The 19586-nt window shown below is 45.8% G+C and overlaps 2 protein-coding genes across 3 annotated transcripts in view; one reads left to right on the top strand and one right to left on the bottom strand.

Moving 5' to 3' along the window:
* Positions 1-18994, bottom strand: part of AFG3L2 (AFG3 like matrix AAA peptidase subunit 2) — a 45589-nt gene extending 26595 nt beyond the window's left edge. The window contains exons 1-6 of one of the 2 annotated variants that reach the window (XM_012470059.3): positions 18738-18994; positions 12176-12275; positions 11433-11510; positions 7456-7562; positions 7164-7316; positions 3532-3606 (exon numbers count right to left, since the gene is read on the bottom strand). In XM_012470059.3, coding sequence (XP_012325482.2) covers positions 3532-3606; positions 7164-7316; positions 7456-7562; positions 11433-11510; positions 12176-12275; positions 18738-18851 — 627 coding nt within the window. In that variant the 5' untranslated portion in view covers positions 18852-18994. Of the gene's footprint in view, positions 1-3531; positions 3607-7163; positions 7317-7455; positions 7563-11432; positions 11511-12175; positions 16157-18737 lie in introns of those variants that run through there. The other variant, XM_012470060.3, reaches the window with a different exon arrangement.
* On the top strand, positions 7971-8223 carry LOC110567616 (protein CEBPZOS-like). Its single transcript, XM_064379433.1, has one exon. The coding sequence runs from the start codon at positions 7971-7973 to the stop codon at positions 8208-8210; it is 240 nt and encodes a 79-aa protein (XP_064235503.1). The 3' UTR covers positions 8211-8223.
* Positions 18995-19586: the final 592 nt, after the last annotated feature.

The following is a 19586-nucleotide window of genomic DNA, read 5'->3' as shown; positions in this document are numbered from 1 at the left end:
TTTAAAATAAATATGCATTCTTGGCCAGGTGCAGTGGCTCACACCTGTAATCCCAGCACTTTGGGAGGCCGAGGTAGGCGGCTCACCTGAGGTCGGGAGTTCGAGAGAAGCTGACCAACATGAAGAAACCCTGTCTCTACTAAAAATACAAAATTAGCCAGGCTTGGTGGCACATGCCTGTAATCCCAGCTACTCAGGAGGCTGAGGCAGGAGAATCGCTTGAACCCAGGAGGCGGAGGTTGCAGTGAGCTGAAGTTGCACAATGGCACTCCAGCCTGGGCAACAAGAGCAAAACTCCTTCAATCAATTAATTAATCAATCAATCAATCAATCAACCAACCAACCAGCCAATAAATAAGCATTCTTTTCCTCTTCTTCCATTTCCTAGGTATTTTAGCTCCCTATTCTCAAATTGAAAACTACTGTGATACAGCGATAAGAGCTAACGTTTACTGGGTGTGTACTAAGTGCCAGGCATTGTTCTGAGCCCTTTAGCTGCATGAGTTCATTCAATCCTGAGGCCCATCCTAAGAAGCAGGTGCCATTACTGGGGGTGATGTTCATCTGAATACCACACCACCACTGTACAACTGGTACAGATATGCCTTGCTATCTATGCCAGGCACTCCCTCTTTATTCCCTAGAGCTGTGGAGCTTCAGAGAGCCCAGCAGAGGGGGCCAGGTCAAGGCTACTCTACCAACCAGCACATAATTACTTCTTATTGTACTTGTGTCCACTGACTATGAGCCCTGACTCTTCCTGTTTCCATTCTACAGATGAGAAAACTTGCTCATGGTCACACATGAAATAAGAGGCTAGGATCTGAACCCAGAGAGTCTGGCTCCTGAACCACTGTCTTAACCACAATGCCACATTGCCTTTGCACAACCATGAGGACACTGACAATAATAGCTCATATGTATGGAGTTTACTAGCTATAAGACTCCATTTCAAACACTGTGCATGTATTAGCTCCATTTTATCGCACAAAAAAACTTTGTTTCTCCTTTAACTTGCAATAATTTTTTTTTTTAGTATTTTTAAAATCAAAACAGTAAGTCTATAATATAAAACTCACTAGAGAGGCTGGGCACAGTGGCCGGTAATCCCAGCACTTTGGGAGGCCCAAGCAGCAGATCACCTGAGGTCAGGAGTCCGAGACCAGCCTGCCAACATGGTCTCAAACTGTCTCTACTAAAAATAGAAAAAATTAGCTAGGCATGGTGGCACATGCCTATAGGCCCAGCTACTTGAGAGGCTTGAACCTAAGGAGGCAGAGGTTGCAGTGAGCCAAGATTGTGCCACTGCACTCCAGCCTGAGTGACAGTGCGAGACTCCATTTCCAAACAAAAAACAAAAAAATAAAACCCTCATAACAGAGCAACATGTCATCCTATATTCTTCCCACCAGTGTTACTGAGTGAGGAACATTACTTTGGTATTTCTCTCCACCTATCTAAAAATAAAAGATGAAGAGTAAGTTTTATATAACAACATAATAGTATTTGGTAAATTGTTCACTGACAAAGATATAAAATTCACGTAGTTACAAAGGCCCAAAACCTGATTAACCACACAGGATGGAACATTCCCTAACTCAGCCCCTGCTATTACCTAGGCAATAGGCCAAATGCCTAGCTCCCACCACAGCAGTGTGAACCCAGGACCAGCAGCATGGTCCCACTTAGGAGCATGTTAGAAATGCAGATGCAGATTCTCAGAACACAATTTAGATAAGAACCTTTGTGGAGGTGGGGTCCCAGGACTCAAGTTTTAATAACTTTCCAGATAATTCTTACGTACACTAAAATTTGAAAACCACCGACTGACCCTATCTGATTTAAGCATTAAGCCCTTCTTTACTGTCATAAAGAAGGTAAGCCATCTACAAGTCAAGAGTAGAACTGACGTGAGGCTAAAGACTGTGTGTGTGGAGCACTGCACATGATTAATACTGCTGCTCCATTCGCAGCAAGACACTGAAAATCTTCTCTGCTCCTGAAAGTTCAAAACAAGAAGTCTCTAGTAAGCAGGTAATATACATTCTTTATAAAAATTCAGGATATGCACATATGGAAAGCAAAGGCATCCATAACCCCAACACTCAGACACAAACAACATCAGCATTTCAGGCCTATCCCTCAAGACTGTACAATGTCATTTTTACAATCTTGAAATACAGTTTTGAAAAGAAGTCAATATAAACCTTAACTGTAACATAAAAGAGAAATACAAAGAAAGCACTTTATATACAATGGAATAAATTTCAACACATAAATGCTTGTGCATGTCAACACTAGAAAACAAGTTCCTGGCAATGTCAAAATCGCCCCTAGGGACAGCACTGCCCCCAGGGACAACTGCTCAGCACAGAAACAGACAAGGAATGAGGATTCTGTGTTAATCCAGTGCCTGGCATGGGCCGCTGGGTTCGTTCTCATTTTTTGCTATGTATAGACAATGTGTGAGAGGACATCGTTAGAGAGACATCTCACACACATCCCTACTCTCTCCCTAGGATTCCCTCCTAGAAGCAGAGGGATGGGTGTGTGCGTGTTTCCCAACTCTACTCTCTCCCTAGGATTCCCTCCTAGAAGCAGAGGGATGGGTGTGTGCATGCTTCCCACACTGCTGAATACGCATTGCCTACTGGCTTCATGAGGGAGTGCCAACTTAATTCCCAGCACTAAAGTCTGAGAGTAAAGGCATGGTTATTAATAGGCATTGCATCATTAGGTAAACAGAATGGGGGGAAATCAAGACAATTAAAATACCTTTCCTAAACATGACTGCAACACCAGAGCCCTGTGACTTTACAGATACTCTGATATTTGCTGACATGCTATTAGACAGATATGGTCACTATCACTTCTAGTTGTCCTTAAATGTTGCCCTGTCGAGCCGGGATGGCTAGAAAATGGTTAAACACAATTATCCTCGGGGAGCCTCGAAGGTTCTGGGAGCCTCAGCTTCATCTCTCCCCCTCCCCTCCAGAATTCCCTCAATGCATTCAGCTCACACTGGGGTCTCTGGAAGTACAGTCCAGACTGGTCAGAGAGGAAATACAAATTATTTTTAAAATAGAAAATCAAATGGAGATTAAAATAATACAGTATCACAAAAGGGTTGGGAGATGGTGGAAATGTTTTTAAACTAATTTGACAAAGCCTGTCTCAAAACATAGGCAACTGAGATTTTAATTTCTCTTCCTAATCAAATACCTGCTTCTCAGTCTTGAAAAGTCATAGACTATTCTGGAATACTGAAAACTGGGATTTCACTGTCTCCTAAAAGTAGTCAAAATAATTATCAGAAACAAAACAAAACACTGACCCAATCCCTCTGTCACTAATCCATAAACAACATGCCTGTTCCCACTGATGTTAGTGAAATCACCCCTGCTACACTGCCCAGTTCTGATATATCTGGTGCATATAACTACTACAGTGTGAGGCAGGTTTTTTCCTTTCAGCTTTAAATCTGAAAAGTTAATTTACAACCAATTGATATCAATTAATAAAATGATTTACCCCATCAACAGGAGTTTTTCCTGGTATAAAGTTCACTCGAACAAAACGCTTGTTGACAACTTCCAGTCTGTCTACCTAGAATTTTAAAAACAAATTCAAACATAAATTCAGAGAAAATACTTGAGATACTCTTTTAAGCTCATTTAAAATACATATGATGTTTCAGCCATACAAGGAAAGAATAAAGAATCAGATAAGGATGCCCCCACATTTCCACCTCTAACTCTGTGGACGCTCCCAGACATGGCCCCTCCCAAAGGGGGCCATGCTCTCACTTAGGGGCTGTGCTGCCCAAACCACATCCTTACACATGTAGGTAACCCTACATGATATGCAAATTCCCTTCTGCCTGTTTTTAAACTTTAAAAATGGTCTTGTTGGTGGGCGTGGTGGCTCACACCTGTAATCCCAGCCCTTGGGAGGCCCAGGCAGGCAGATCACAAGATCAAGAGATAGAGACCATCCTGGCCAACATGGTAAGACCCCGACTCTACTAAAAATATAAAAATTAGCTGGGTGTGGTGGTGTGCACCTGTAATCTCAGCTACTCAGGAGGTTGAGGCAGGAGAATGACTTGAACCTGGGAGTCGGAGGTTGCAGTAAGCCAAGATTACGCCACTGCACTCCAGCCTGGTGACAGAGCAAGACTTCGTCTCAAAAAAGTCTTGTTTTATATATAAGTATCCTTCTACAACTTTCTTTTTCCCTCCAACACTGCATATGTGAAGTTTACACAAGCTGACACTTCCATCCTGCAGGGTATGCCATGCTATGAGGACACCCAAGTTACTGATCCATTCTTCTATTAATAGACAGCTAGGCTGTTACATATTTCTCACAAACAATGCTGTTATGAACATTCCCATATCTACCTTCATGGGTACATCTTAAAACAATTTCTCCAGGAAACATACCTGTAGACACACTAAGGCTGGGTTGCAGGGTATATAGATCTTTAGCTTTACTAGATATTGCCAAACTGCTCTCCAAAATGGCTCCCAAATTAACACTGTCATGAGCAAAATATTACTATTGCTCTATAGGACATACCAACAATAGGTAGTATAAGACTTTTTAATTTTTGTCACTCTATAAATGTAGAATAGTTTAAGCTTGTTTAATTGAATCTCTTAATTATATAGGATTCTTTTTTTATTTTTATTTTTTAAGACAGGATACCACTGTTACCCAGGCTGGAGCGCAGTGGTCTAATCATCGCTCACTGCAGCCTCAACCTCTCTGGGCCTAAGAGATCCTCCTACCTCTGCCTCCTTGAGACTACAGGTACAAGCTACCACAAGTGGCCAATTTTTTTGTATTTCTTTGTAGAGATGAAGTCTCCCTGTGTTGCCCAGGCTGGTCTTGAACTCCTACATTCAAGTGATCCTCCCACCTCAGCCTCCCAAAGTGCAGGAATTACAGGCATGAGCCACCATGGCTGGTCTATATAGGATTCTTAATAACACTGTTAAAACACCACATCTCAAGGACTGTAACTGATTTAGGAGCACAGGCCCTCTGGGATGTGCTTATTTCCCGCTGCTTGCTTCATCAGCAAGTCTTGGAGGCAAGAATGACAAACAGAAAGCAAGGGGGCCCCAGAGCAATCCCAGAGGGGCTGGAATCAGGGAGCAACTGTTCTTAAAGGCAGTCTCCGTCAGAGAGGAATGACTGGCAGTGCTCCGCCCCACAGACACCTGCTGGGGAGACAGCAGACTGATGCCAAAGAGCCAAAGGGTCAGGAGGAGCTAGAGCTATGGAGAAGCCGCCTCGAGGACCTGCCATCCCATTCAGAAGGACAACTGCAGCCCAGTCCACACACAATAACCACTGCTTCTGAGCAGCTTCTGAGTGAGGAGTCCCTACTACATCTGAGAGTTACACATATAAGATCCTCACTTTCAGCTGGGCGCCGTGGCTCACGCCTGTAATCTCAACACTTTGGGAGGCCAAGACGGGAGGATCACAAGGTCAGGAGTATGAGACCAGCCTGATCAATGTGGTGAAACCCTGTCTCTACAAAAAATACAAAAATTAGCCAGGGGTGGTGGTGCACACCTGTAATCCTGGCTACTCAGGAGGCTGAGACAGGAGAATTGCTTTAACCCTGGAGGCAGAGGTTGCAGTGAGCGGAGATCGTGTCATTGCATTCCAGCCTGGGCAACAGAGAGACTCCGTCTCAAAAAAAAAAAAAAAAAAAAGCCAGGCACGGTGGCTCACGTCTGCAATCCCAATACTTTGGGAGGCCAAGGCAGGCGGATCACAAGGTCAGGAGATCGAGTCCAACCTGGCTAACACGGTGAAACCCTGTCTCTACTAAAAATACAAAAAACTAGCCAGGTGTGGTGGCATGCGCTTATAGTCCCAGCTACTCAGGAAGCTGAGAAAGGAGAATCACTTGAACCCAGGAGGCAGAGGCTGAAGTGAGCCGAGATCGCACCACTGCACTCTAGCCTGGCAACAGAGTGAGACTTCGTCTCAAAAAAAAAAAAAAAAACACCTCACTTTCATGAGATAAACACGTTTCAAAAATGTGACTAGATAAGAAGACTCTGGGAAGATAATGGCATAAGGAAGCACCAGGAACCCATCTCCCTACCCACAGGACAAAGGTACAGGCAGGATCTGTCTGATGTAAATATTTTTGGAACTCGAGTCCACTGAAGGTTTGCAACTCCCAAGGGAAACATAAACTGAAGTTAATCTGTCAACTTCAGCTCTTAGCACAGTAGCAGCTGCCCATCTGAGTAGATAACCATTTCTTACTCCTTACCTTTCTGTAAACCTTTAGAACTCAATTTTAATTCTTTACACTACCTCAGTATTAATACTGCCTTGCTTTATCCATTTCATGGATGAAAACCCAAGTATTAAGAAGTTAAGGAGTTTCCCCAAGGCTACACAGCAGGCCTAATCCTTGTACTGCATCAATTCTAAGACACACATTTTTCATATTTTAACATCAGAAATGGAGATCCATTTTACAACTCGATGGGACGTCATAATTTCATCAGCATCTTATTAGATTTGTCTTAGTAACCATATGTCTTACAATCAATAGCATCTTAAAGATGTTGAAACATGGCCTTACTTATTTCCCACTGGTTGTGGCGAATACAGTTCCACATGGGCAAGCCCAGCAGGCAGTAACAAAGGCTGCTCCACAGACGGAGCAACAGCAGGGACCATGTGCCCACCTGGCCCTCCCTTAGAGCCCCATCTGCTCTAACTTGACACTCTCTCATTAGCTACCAAACCCACTGGTGACTAAACACAGTAAAGACCCACAAAGAGTCCAGAGAGGCTGGCACAGACAGCACAGAGAAGAGGCAGCTGAGGGCACGTGAGAAAAGGGCACAAGCAGAGGACTGCCAGGACCACGGTCAGAAGCAGTGGTTCCAAAACCTGGTTCTAGGAAGTAGTGAAATAAAAGGATTTAGGGGCAAATGTGGGGATGCCAGGTAGAAACATGAGTTCCCTGGTTGCGGTAGTTCTCAGCATTAGAAAAATCTGAGTGAAAGTAACAACTTTACAATGGACAAGCCAGGTTAATCTGCTGTCACTTCTTTGGTCTAAATCTGCTGGATTTCACATTTGAACCACAACAGCCATCAATCCCATCAAATACTTACTACTCCTTTTGAAAGATAGTTATTGACAAAGTCCTTCCAAGTGATTTCTCTCCCTGATCTCTTGAACAGGAAGTAAAACACGACTCCACCCCAGAAAACAGCAGTCCAGAGGAAGTACATCCTGAAATCCTTGTCATCCCACGGAAAGTCACCCTGGGCAGAGAGGGAGACAGCTTCTGTGAAGAATGAAAATTCCACAATACGATCTATCCCTCCAACACTAATAATGCCTCCCAACCTTCTCTGGACCACCATCGTAACCTCAAAATTCACACATTGTATAGGCTCAAACCTTCTGGAACCTGGACCACCAGTGAGAATCATCTTTCTTGCCACTTCGTTTTCCACCACCACCACCTCCTCCTCCAGAAGAGCGTGCGGTAGCAGCTGGCTTTGATTCTGTTCATAAACAAAGAGCACACACTGAAGCACGGCAAGGTTTTAGCTCTCTCAGCAATGTCTTCATCTATACCGTTTAATCAAAACTCTTATTGCAGAATACACTGTGTCAGCTGATCAGTTACTAAGTGAAGCACTATGAGGAGGAATACAAATACAAAGCTTACCAATCAGGGAGGCTCCCAAGGGCTACACTTGTATCATCTCATGAAATATGCACAATAACCCAAGAAATTATAGGACTGTTATACCCATCCACAGAGGGAGAAAGTATAGCTTAAGTAACTTGTTGGATAACGTGTGGCAGTGTTAGGGGACAGTGAATAAGTGACAGAGTTGGGATGCAAATTCCTCAGTCCCCACTCAAAGTTTAAAAGTATGTGCTAGCTCCCCTGCAGGCACCTGAGGATGGCCCGTACTATGGAACCACTAGCAAAGATTTTTGAAGGAGTTTTGGTAGCCAAACTTTTAGGCATTTTTGGAGTATATTTTCTGTTTAACAAGATGCACAGAAGCCAAGATTTTAGGCAAACGATGAGCAAGAAATTTCCCTTCATCTTGAAAGTTTATTACAAATCCACTGAGATGTCTGGAATGTATGGAATCAGAGAGCTAGATGAAAAAAAATGGTGGAAGAGCAAAAATTAGATCCAGTCATCATGTTCAGCCTCCCATCTAAGCTGTTTGAGACCTTTGGGAGAAGAAAAGATGAGTGTACTATCCCACTGTAGACTGTTGGCGGTCCCACAGAACATGCTGCTGAGTCACAGGAACTTCTAGCCTGCCTTGGCCTGCAGTTTCCCACCCACTATACAAATTCACTGCTTCTTGTTTGTCGCTTTTCTTCTTATATTTATCGTCAAAGATTAATGTTTCATAAAGAAATGACTAAGGAATGAAAAGAAAAAAAAAAAAAGGTATGTGCTAGCCAGGCACGGTGGCACATGCCTGTAATACCAGAATTTTGCAGGGGCCAAAACAGGAGAATCCCTTGAGCCCAGGAGTTCAAGACCAGACTGGACAACAAAGCAAAACCCTGCCTCTACAAAAAAAAAAAGAAAAAAAAAAAAAATTCAAAATTAGCCAGGCACAATACGATCTATGCTCTGTGAGACAGAAATCCCACAGCATGCACCTGTGGACCCAGCCACATAGGAGGCTGAGGAAGGAGGATCACTTGAGCCCTAGAGTTCGAGCCTACAGTGAGCTGTGATTGTACCACTGCACTTCAGCCTGGGCAACAGGAAGACCCTATTTCAAAAACAACAGCAACAGCAAAACAAAACAAAAGTAAGTACTCCCTTTCCTACTTCCCCCAAAGTATACATTGTTCAGTTTCTTCTGCAGGAAAGCCCATGGTTTTGACAAAAGGCTAAAAAAACACACCCACATAAACCTAGTTACAGGAATCTGAAATGAGTCAGATGATGAACTGTGTCCCCCAAAATCCTTATGGGAAAGTCCTAGTCCTTGGAATCTCAGGACAAGGACTTATCTGGAAAAAGGTTTTTCAGAGAGATAATCACATTGAGACAAGGTCATCAGTGAGCCCCAATCCAATATAACTACTGGTCGTATAGAAAGAGAAACTTGGACACAAGACAGGCACAGAGGGAAGATGATATGAAGACACAGGACAGACAAACAGACCTTTCCCTCCCAGCCCTCAGAAGGAACAAAATCTGATGACATCCTGAGCTTGGATTTCTAGCCTCCAGAACCACAACATTAAATATTTCTGTTGATTAAGCCACCCAGTGTGTGATACTTTGTGACAGCAGCCCTAGCAAACTGATGTAGTCAATGATGCCAACATCTTCTTTTCTTTTGCCACTTCTCCATCTCTAAAAGACCAACAAATACATTTTTTTTTTTGAGACAGAGTCTCACTCTGTCACCAGGCTGGAGTGCAATGGCACAATCTCAGCTGACTGCAGCCTGTGCCTCCTGGGTTCAAGTGGTTCTTATGCCTTAGCCTCCCGAGTAGCTGGGATTACAGGCACGTGACACCACGCCTGGCTAATTTTTGTATTTTCAGTAGAGATGGGGTTTCACCATGTTGCTCAAGCTGGTCTTAGACTCCTGACCTCAGGTGATGCAGCCACTTCAGCCTCCCAAAGTGCTGGGATTACAGGCCTGAGCCACTGTACCTGGCCCAAATACACTTCTAATGTCTTCAGTGACCATGAAGCAACCCCTCTAGTGTAAGAGCCTCCTGCTCATCCTCAGTGGCTATGTGACACGTGGCTTCATGACACATTCACTCCTCTGAGCTGTACATGAGGAGCTTCTGCACCTCTGTCTTAAGTAGAGTCTGAGACAGGCATGATGTGCACAAGCCTCAGCACCCGCAATGAGGCCCAGGACTGGGAAACAGGCAGTAAGCACAGCACTAAAGCTATGCAACATTCCACACCACTCAGGGAGAAAGGAATGTCCACACAAAAGGCATCCAACAGTTCCTATGGGTTATCATTACTTGGCCCCCACACCAAGACTCAAAGACTTCCTAGCAGGCACTGGGAGAACTGTAGGCACTGCTCCAATCTAGAACCCCGGGGTTATCACCAGCCCACACCAGTGCTTCTCCTATCCTGTGTCCCCTGGCTCTCACTCCTTTGCATTCTTTGGGCATGTATTTGTCTCTCCAACTAGATGACAAGCACATTTAAAAACAAGGACTGAGGACAGGTGCAGTTGTCATGCCTGTAATCCCAGCACTTTGAGGTGAGTGGATCACATGAGATCAGGAGTTCAAGACCAGCCTGGCCAACATATTGAAACTCCATCTCTACTAAAATTATAAAAGTTAGCTAGGTGTGGTAGCACATGCCTGTAATCCTAGCTACTCGGGAGGCTGAGGCAGGAAAATCACTTGAACCCAGGAGGCAGAGGTTGCAGTAAGCCAGGCAGAGGTTGCAGTAAGCCAAGATTGCACCACTGCACTCCAGCCTGTGCGACAGAGAGAGACTCCTTCTCAAAAAAAAACAAAAACAAAAACAAAACACCAAGAACTGAATTATAGTTTTCCTTACATTTTCCTAAAAAGCAAGGGTGCCAGTTGAATACCAACATGTGCAACACATGGTGCTAAATGCTAACACCCTCATGAAACGGGAACAGGAGGCTTGGAGCTCACTTGGTCCCCCAGCCACCCAGCTCTAAGAAAGTCTCTCTGAATCCCTAAGGTGAGGTAATGCTCTGAAGAGCAATTTTTAAAACACTGCCCTAAACACAATATGTATCAAACAAATTGCATGTATTAGATTTCTAAGACTTTTCTCACTGCTTTAAATTATGCACCAGAATATACCAAATATGCTTAGTTTGACTAGTCAATACCTCTAAGGTGGCCTTAAATTACCTCAGTTTACAAAATGACAAGAAAATATCAACAGAAAATTAAGATGAAATGAAATATAAGGTCTGTAGAATTTTATATGTACTTGCAACCTACAGCTTCACAACTGACTTACTATAACTTTCTTTCTTTTCTTTTTTTCTTTTTTGAGACAGGGTCTCTCTGCTGCTCAGGCTGCAGTGCAGGGGTGCTATCACAGCTCACTGTCAGGCTCAGGTGATTCTCTCCCATCTCAGCCTCCCAAGTAGCTGGGACTACAGGTATATACCACCACGCCTAACTAATTTTTTTGTATTTTTAGTAGGGATGGGGTTTCACCACATTGCCCAGGCTGGTCTTGACCTCCTGGACTCAAGCAATCCACCTGCCTTGGCCTCCCAAGGTGCTGGGATTACAGGAGTGAGACACCATTCCCAGCCTGATAACGCTTTTTTTTGTTCAGAGGAAACTATCACCATCATATATGAGAGGAAAACACAAAATTCAAATATAATCTTGTCAAAAGGTACCTTTTTTTTCTCCCATAACTTCTTTAGGTTCACTAGCTTTTTTTCCATTTTTTCCATTAGGAAAGTATTTTTCAAATCCTGTTAGAAAAGGAAAAAAAAAATGTATCTTCAACCTCAAATTCATCAGGTTTTGGGTTCATTTTGTTTTCAAAGCAGCTGATGCATCATTAAAAAGCACAGTTTGGCCAGGCATGGTGGCTCATGCCTGTAATCCCAGCACTTTGGGAGGCCAAGAGGGGCGGACCACCTGAGGTCAGGAGTTCAAGACCAGCCTGCCCAACATGGTGAAACCCTGTCTCTACTAAAAATACAAAAAATTAGCCAGGCATAGTGGCAGGCACCTGTAATCCCAGCTACTTGGGAGGCTGAGGCAGGAGAATTGCTTGAACCCAGGAGGCAGAGGTTGCAGTGAGCTGAGATCACGCTACTGCACTCCAGCCTGGGCAACAAGAGCAAAACTCCATCTCTCTAAAAAAAAAAAAAAGCACAAGCTAAAAGCAGAACATTTCTTGTGTACAAGCACATCAAAGTCTAAATAAGAGTTCACAACCCAAAGCGTTAAAGGAAAAAGTCTCCTTTTCGTATACCAATTTCATTATCTACAAATGTGTTACATTTGAAGATGACATTATCTTCAACGCTGTAATCAGAGAGAAGGTAGGAGGCAGAGGAATTGGTTACAGAAGGAGAGAGAAGACCCAACCTAAGAATGTAGAACACTACGGCCACACCTAAGCATTTACCTTTTGGCGGTCGAGAACAGAATCTTTGATAAGCAGCAATTACATCTGTCAAAAGAGAATTTCTGCTGTCCCTTGCTTGAGTTGTAACATATCGATAAAGCTGCAACATCACATAAAAATAAAAGCATGGTTATATCAAGATAAAAAATTTAAAAGAGCTTCATTTCCTGGTCATAAAGTAGGTAAAAGGTCTCTCTCTTCCACAGGTGACTACAAAGTAACACAGAATGACTCTCTTATTGGGGACTAAGGTTACCTAACACCAGGCCACTATTTCAGCAAAAGAACCAGGGGATATATATTATTGTCCAGAAAACAAGAATATTTCAAAATCAGACATAATGTAGAATTGCAGTCCAGTTTAATTATGTGACAATACATTCACTTTGATGATGTTTGTTTAATTTGTAGCACTCAAAAGAGAAATCCTGGCCAGGCGCAGTGCCTCTCGCCTGTAATCCCAGCACTTTGGGAGGCTTAGGAAGGTGGTTCACAAGGTCAGGAGATCAAGACCATCCTGGCCAACATACTGAAACCCGGCCTCTACTAAAAACACAAAAATTAGCTGGGTATGGTGTTGCATACCTGTAGTCCCAGCTACTTGAGAGGCTGAGGCAGGAGAATCAATTGAACCAGAGAGTCGGAGGTTGCAGGGAGCTGAGATCACACCACTGCACTCCAGCCTGGCAACAGAGCAAGACTCCAACTCAAAAAAAAAAAAAAGGAATAAAGGACAAACCCTGACATGGTAAATGTGTACTTTATGCTGACTCATTCATTTGCAGGATCCATTATAGTACAAAGTATTTGTCTGAAGTTACAGACCAGTGCTGCCTTTAAACATAACACTAAGTGTATCTTAGTTCAATGATATAAGTCAGGGCCCATCATCACCGATAATCGTTATACCAGCAACATTTTCTAAAGATATCTGATATATTGTCATACTGGTGAAAATCATATTAATAAAAAGTCCCACTACAGATACATTTCTGCTTTATATAACATATGTTGCTAAAAAGTTATTTGTAAATACAGTCTAGGTAAATCAAAGCATAAAGTAAACAAACTGAAGAGGCTCTCTATTAAACTTAGTTGCACAATTAAAAGCAGTCAATGTCAAGAGGGTTTGAGGAGATATATTCCTATCAGGAGGTGAAAAGTTCAAGTAATCGTACCCTTTTGCAAAGTGAAAATTTTCACCACAAGGGGAGAGGAAGGTAAGTGGCTTTTAAATAGAGATGAGAATGTGTTTTGTTTGTTTGTCTGTTTTTGAGACAGGGTCTCACTCTGTCACCCAGGTTGGAGTGCAGAGGCACAATCTCAGCTTACTGCAACCTCCACTCCCGGAGCCCAAGTGACTCCCCGACCCCAGTCTCCAGAGGAGCTGGGACTACAGGCATACACCACCATGCCTGGCTAATTTGTGTATTCAGATGGGAATGTTCAAAGTGAAGTGTATACAGATTGACATCCATCATCATTTGCCTCCTTTATGGTTAAAACATCACAAAATTGGCCAGGTGAGGTGGCTCACACTTGTCATCCCAGCACTTTGGGAGGCTGAGGCAGGAGGATCACCTGAGGTCGGGAGTTTGAGACTAGCCTGGGCAACACAGTCAGACCAGTTTCTACTTAAAAAAAAAAAACTATAATTATAAAAATTACAAAACCAAATAAAACCACCTCACACCCACTATAATCAAAAAGACAGACAAGTGTGGGTGAGGATGTGGAGAAATTGGAGCCTTGTACACTGTGCTGGTGTGAATGTAAAATGGTGTAGGCACGTTGGAAAACAGTTTGACAGATCCTCAAAATGGTCAACGTAGAGTTACCATATGACCCAGCAATGCCACCCCAACCAAGGAAGCCGAAAACACATATCCACACAAAAATATGCACAGAAATGTTCACCACCTGATGAACAGATAAAATGTAGTATACCCATACAAGAGAATATCAGTCACCCAAACAAAGGAAGGAAGTACTGACACATGGATGAACCATGAAAACACTGTATTAATTGAAAGAAGCCAGACACAAAAGGTCACATATTATGATTCCATTTATATGAAATATCTAGAATAGGCAAATCCATAGAGAGATACAATAGTGGTTGCCTAAGGCAGGGGGAATGGTTATAGAGAAATGGGGAGTGATTGCTCATGGTCACAGGGCTTCTTTTTGGAGTGCTGAAAATGTTCTGGAATTAGGGACAGTGATGATGGCTGCACAACCTCGTGAACATGTTAAAAACCAATGAACTGCACACTTAAGATGAATAATGGTTTGTGAATAAAAATGTTAATAAAAAAAAAAGAATGAGATGATTTAACTTCAAATAAATACACAATTCTACACAGCGAAACAGGACAGGAACACCAAACTGTTTTTGTCTCAGTGCAATACCGGCCTGGGAGACTTTGGAGCTTATGGTGTGTTATACCCTCCCCAACCACCAGAACACTAGGCCTATGAAATAACCACTGGTAACAGGTAAGAAGGCAACATAAAAGAGTTTTTTCCAATGCCAAATCCATTAAGGGTGTAGATTAAAATGAAATGTCATTCAAGTTAGACAAGTCAACAAATCCAGGCCAGGTGCTGTCAAGCACTGGGGTGTCCAAAGGGGACTCAGAACCAGTTCCAACCCCTAAGAAGCACAGAAACAAAGCGGAGAAAGTCATAGGACAAATCAGTTACACTATGGCATAACAATGTCACAAAACAAAAGCTCTAAATACAGGGAACAGGAGTGGCGCAGAGGTAATATGAAGGGATCTTCCTATCACCACATCTTAGTCCTTTCTGTTCTACTAGAACAGAGTACCTGAAGCTGGGTAATTTACAAAGGTGTATGTAGCTCACAGTTCTGCAAGCAGGGAAGTAGGAGAAACAGGGTGCTGGAGAAAGAAGGGTGCTGGGCTTACAGTGAGGGTCACATGCTAGGTCAAAACATGCCAGGAGAAGGTGCTACATCAGAACATGGTGAGAGAAGGTCAATGGCAAAGCGGTCACATGACATGAGGAAGTTCTACTTTATAACCACCTCCCGTTCCTGACACTAAGCCAGTCTCCCCACAGCTCACAGAACTCACGTACTACCTTTAGAATAGCACCAAGACACTCAGGAGGGCTCCACCCCAATGGCCCAAACACCTCCCACTGGGCCCCACCTCTCAACGCCCCCACCGCAGGATCGGGAACAAATTTCAACGTGAGTTTTGGTGAGGCCAAACTCAAACCATATTCAAACCATACTACCATATAAAGCAAGTCTTTATATCACCATAAAGTTTGGTATAGAACTGGGCACTGTATGCACTCCATAAATATTGACTGAGAAGCCCTTTTCAGGCTCTATTTACAAACTATGTTGACGTGGAATATCCCTAGCAATAACTGTGACTGAATTTAACACTGGGGTTATATTCTATAAAGAAATCATCAATGGAACTTTTTCTCCTCTACATATCTAATCCAAGCTCTGCGTGTCTATCACTCAAGGAGTAATGTAAGATCTATCACTCAAGGACTAATGTGAGATACTAATTCACAAAATTTAAGATGAGAGCGCCTCATTTTGGAGCATTAGCCTTTATGTCTGACAACAAGAGCACTTTTCAGTTGCTTTATCATCAGTCTTATTCCTCTGGGCACACCTGAGAACTGATGTCTCAATACATCAGAATCTCTTCCCCAGAAACCTCACCATGAATGCTGTACTTCTGTCTCTGTTAACGGTAACAAGAACATAAAGGAAAACCTGTCCTATCAGACTTGCTCACAGACAGCACAGTAATGCCCAGGTGTCACCAGGCAGATCTTCAGAGAGTACCAGAAAGTATATATCAGACCCCCCCCATCAATCAGCTACAGCTGTGAGCACAGAGGACTTTCTTATATATCTGAGTGAGATTCACAGGGATAATTGTGTCACTCAAAAGGAAGACCTTTGGGTAACACTTCTGACATAAAACTGCAACCTCACAATGCAGATCCCTACCTGGAACTGCATGTCTGAGTCCAATATTCACTAGTGGGAAAAGAAAAGGGGTCGGGCTGGGTGGGATGACTCACGCCGGTAATCGGAGCACTATGGGAGGATGAGGTGGGTGGAAAACTTGAGGCCAGGAGTTCGAGACCAGCCTGGCCAACATGGTGAAACCCTGTCTCTACTAAAAATACAAAATTTAGCCAGGCATAGTGGCGGGTGCCTATAATCCAAGTGACTCGGGAGGCTGAGGCAGGAGAATCGTTTGAACCCACGAGGCGGAGGTTGCAGGAGCAGAGATCGCACCACTGCACTCCAGCCTGGGCGACAGAGCAAGACACTGTCTCAAAAAAAAAAAGAAAAAGAAAAGGGATCAAAGCTTGGCAAAACAGGGAAATGGATACAATGCAGGAAAATGAAAAAGGATGGGCAGCGTGGCATGATCACAGCGAAGAAACTGATCTAAGACTGACAAAAGAGCCTCGAAGAGTAAAAGTCATACATGCAGGCATTATTATTCTCCCTCCCTCACCCTTTTTTTTAAGAGACAGGGTCTGACTGCCACCTACGCTGGAGTGCAACAGTGAAATCACAGCTCACTGGAGTGTCAACGTTCCACGCCAACCAACCTGCCTTGGCCTCTCAAGTTGCTGGGACTACAGGTGTGAGCCACCGAGCCAAGATAATTTAAGAAAAAAAAAATAACGATAGAGGCCAGGAGCTGTGCCTCAGGCCTGTAATCCCAACACTTTGAGAGGAGGAAATGGGAGGATCACCCGGGTCCGGAAGTTCGAGACCAGCCTGGTCAAGATGGTGAACCCCATCTCTCCAGAAATTTTTCTTTTTTTTTTTTTTGAGACACAGTGTAGCACTTGTTGCCCAGCTGGAGTACAATGGCGCGATCTCAGCTCACCACAACCTCCACCTCCCAGGTTCAAGCGGTTCTCCTGCCTCAGCCTCCCGAGTAGCTGGGATACAGGCATACACCACCACGGGCTAATTTTGTATTTTTAGTAGAGACGAGGTTTCTCCATGTTGGTCAGGCTGGTCTCTCTCCTGACCTCAGGTGATCCGCCCACCTCAGCCTCCCAAAGTGCTGGGACTACAGGCTTAAGACACCGCGCCCCGCCCAGAAATTGTTGAAAATTCAACCACAGTGGCTGGGAGCGGTGGCTCACACCTGTGGTCCCAGCACTTTGGGAAAACAAGGCAGGCAGATCACCTGAGCTCGGGAGTTCATGACCAACATGGAGAAACCCCGTCTCTATTAAAGATACAAAAAATTCGCCGGGCGTGGTGTTGCAGGTCTGTAATCCCAGCTACTCGGGAGGCTGAGGCAGGAGAATCGCTTGAACCCGGGAGGCGGAAGTTGCAGTGAGCCGAGGCTGTAGCATTGCACTCCAGCCTGGGCAACAAAAGCAAAACTCAGTCTCAAAAAAAAAATCAACCTCGGTGCTGTAGTCCCAGATAAGCAGGAGGCTGAGGCAGGAGGATTGCCTGAGTTTGAGGCTGCGGTAAGCCATGTTTGAACCATTGCACTCCAGCCTGGGCGACGAAGCAAAACCCCATCGCTAAAAAAAAATACAAATTAAAAAAAAAAAAAAAACTGTAGAGAAGAGGGCCTGCTATGTTGCCCAGGCTGGTTTCCAACTCCTGGGCTCAAGTGATTCTCCCGCCTCTGCCTCTCTAAGTGCTGTGATCACAGGCTTGAGCCCCCGCCCGGCCTATTACCCCTAACAGTGAAGACGCTTACCTGACTTTCTCAGGGACGCTAGGCTAGCAGGAGGCCAAGTCAGGTTCCCGTGGCCGACCCGGGGACCTCAACCACCACCCGTAAACCAGTGCAAGGCTGAGGAACCGTGTCACCAAAACAGTGAGCGACTAATCGACAGATGAACCTTTCCTTGAGACAGATCAAGGCCACGGTTCTGTCAACACACTATTATGTCAAAAACACACATTAGGTCCCGTGTGTCTCTAGAGGGATGGCTACCAACAAAGAGCCTCCTGCTGAGAGCAGGCCCTGATATGCAACGAACACAGAATCCCTGCTCTGAAAAGATGACATTCTTAATAATAATAGCTAATACTGCCAGTCCTGGAATGCCAGCAGTGGCCCCATTCAACAGATGGAAAGGAAAAAATGGAGGCTCGGAGGGGTTAGGCAGGCCGACTCCAAAACCTTTCCTTTAGACAACATCGTCCTCGTGCTGCTGACTCAAAATCGCAGACGCCTTCGTTTCGTGCTCCCGGGCCACGAAAGCAGGGACAAGGACGGCCACCAAGCCGACATGACCTTCGAAGCTTCTGCCGCCCGGGGGAAGCTCGAAGGCCCAGCTCCACCGGAGCAGCGCGTTTTCAACACTCGAATCCCACAGGCAGGGCAGGGCGCGAACCGGCGCTCCTGGGGCCTGTGGAGAGACAGCGCGGGGCGCCGGGGCCCTCGACAAGGACGGCCCGCGTGCAGCGGGAGGGCGGGGGCCGGTGACCTTGACGCCCTCTCTCCCGGGCCGGAAGCGGGCCTGAGGCCGGGTGGAGGGCGCCGGGCGCCCAGGCAGGACTCACCGTCCGGAGGCAGGGCCGCTCGCCCGGGCCCACGCGGCCAGGCACGAGGAGCAGCGGAAGGCCGCGGGGCCAGCAGCTGCCCCGGCCCCACAGCCGCAAGCAGCGGTGCGCCATGGCCGCTGGCGTGGCCTGCTTGGCCCCGGGCGCTGCGCAGGCGCGGGCGTGCGGCGACTGGTGGCCTCGGGAATGGGGTTTGGCTCGAGGAAAGGCCACCAGGCAGCGCCGCGGACCCGCGGCTCACGGCGGAGCCCACGCTCCCGACGCGGCGTCCCTTCCGCCAGCCCAGTGCCTGCGCGCTGACGTCGGCGTCTCCTCTCTCAAGCCGGCCTCAACCTCCGCCAGGGCTGGAGGCGGGGCCGAACGGGAGGAGCGTGGGGGGCGTGACTGGAGGCGGGGCCGACGGAGCAGCGTGGAGGGCGTGACTGGAGGCGGGGCCGAGGGGACAGTGCCGGGCAAGCGGGAGCTGGAGGAGGGGCCGAGGGAGAAGCGGGAGCGGGGCCGAGGAAGGACCTGGAGGGCGAGCAGGAACTGGAGGCGGGGCCTATGGCGCAGCGTGGGGGGCGCGGCTGGAGGCGAGACCGAGGAAGGACTTGGAGCGTAAGCGGGAGCTGGAGGCGGGGCCGATGGAGGAGTTTCGTCGGGGTGGCTGGAGGCCGGGACGAAGGGGAGACGCTTGAGTGTGAACCTGGGCTGCAGGGCCTTGGCAGCCGGGTGGGTCAGCCGGGAGGAGCGAGGGGGAAGTAGCGGAGACCTCAGTGGCAGCAGACGGAAAGACCCTCTAAGCGCTAGCTCTATCATCGGCGTGGTGCTAGGCTCTGGAGACACCAAAGCACACATAACTGACCGCTG

The sequence above is a fragment of the Aotus nancymaae genome, unplaced genomic scaffold (genome assembly GCF_030222135.1).
Source record: "Aotus nancymaae isolate 86718 unplaced genomic scaffold, 86718_ANA_hifiasm-v0.15.2.pri h1tg000020l, whole genome shotgun sequence".
NCBI lineage: Eukaryota > Metazoa > Chordata > Mammalia > Primates > Aotidae > Aotus > Aotus nancymaae.
Note: the sequence above shows the minus strand (reverse complement) of the source record. Positions and strands in the feature narration are given on the sequence as shown.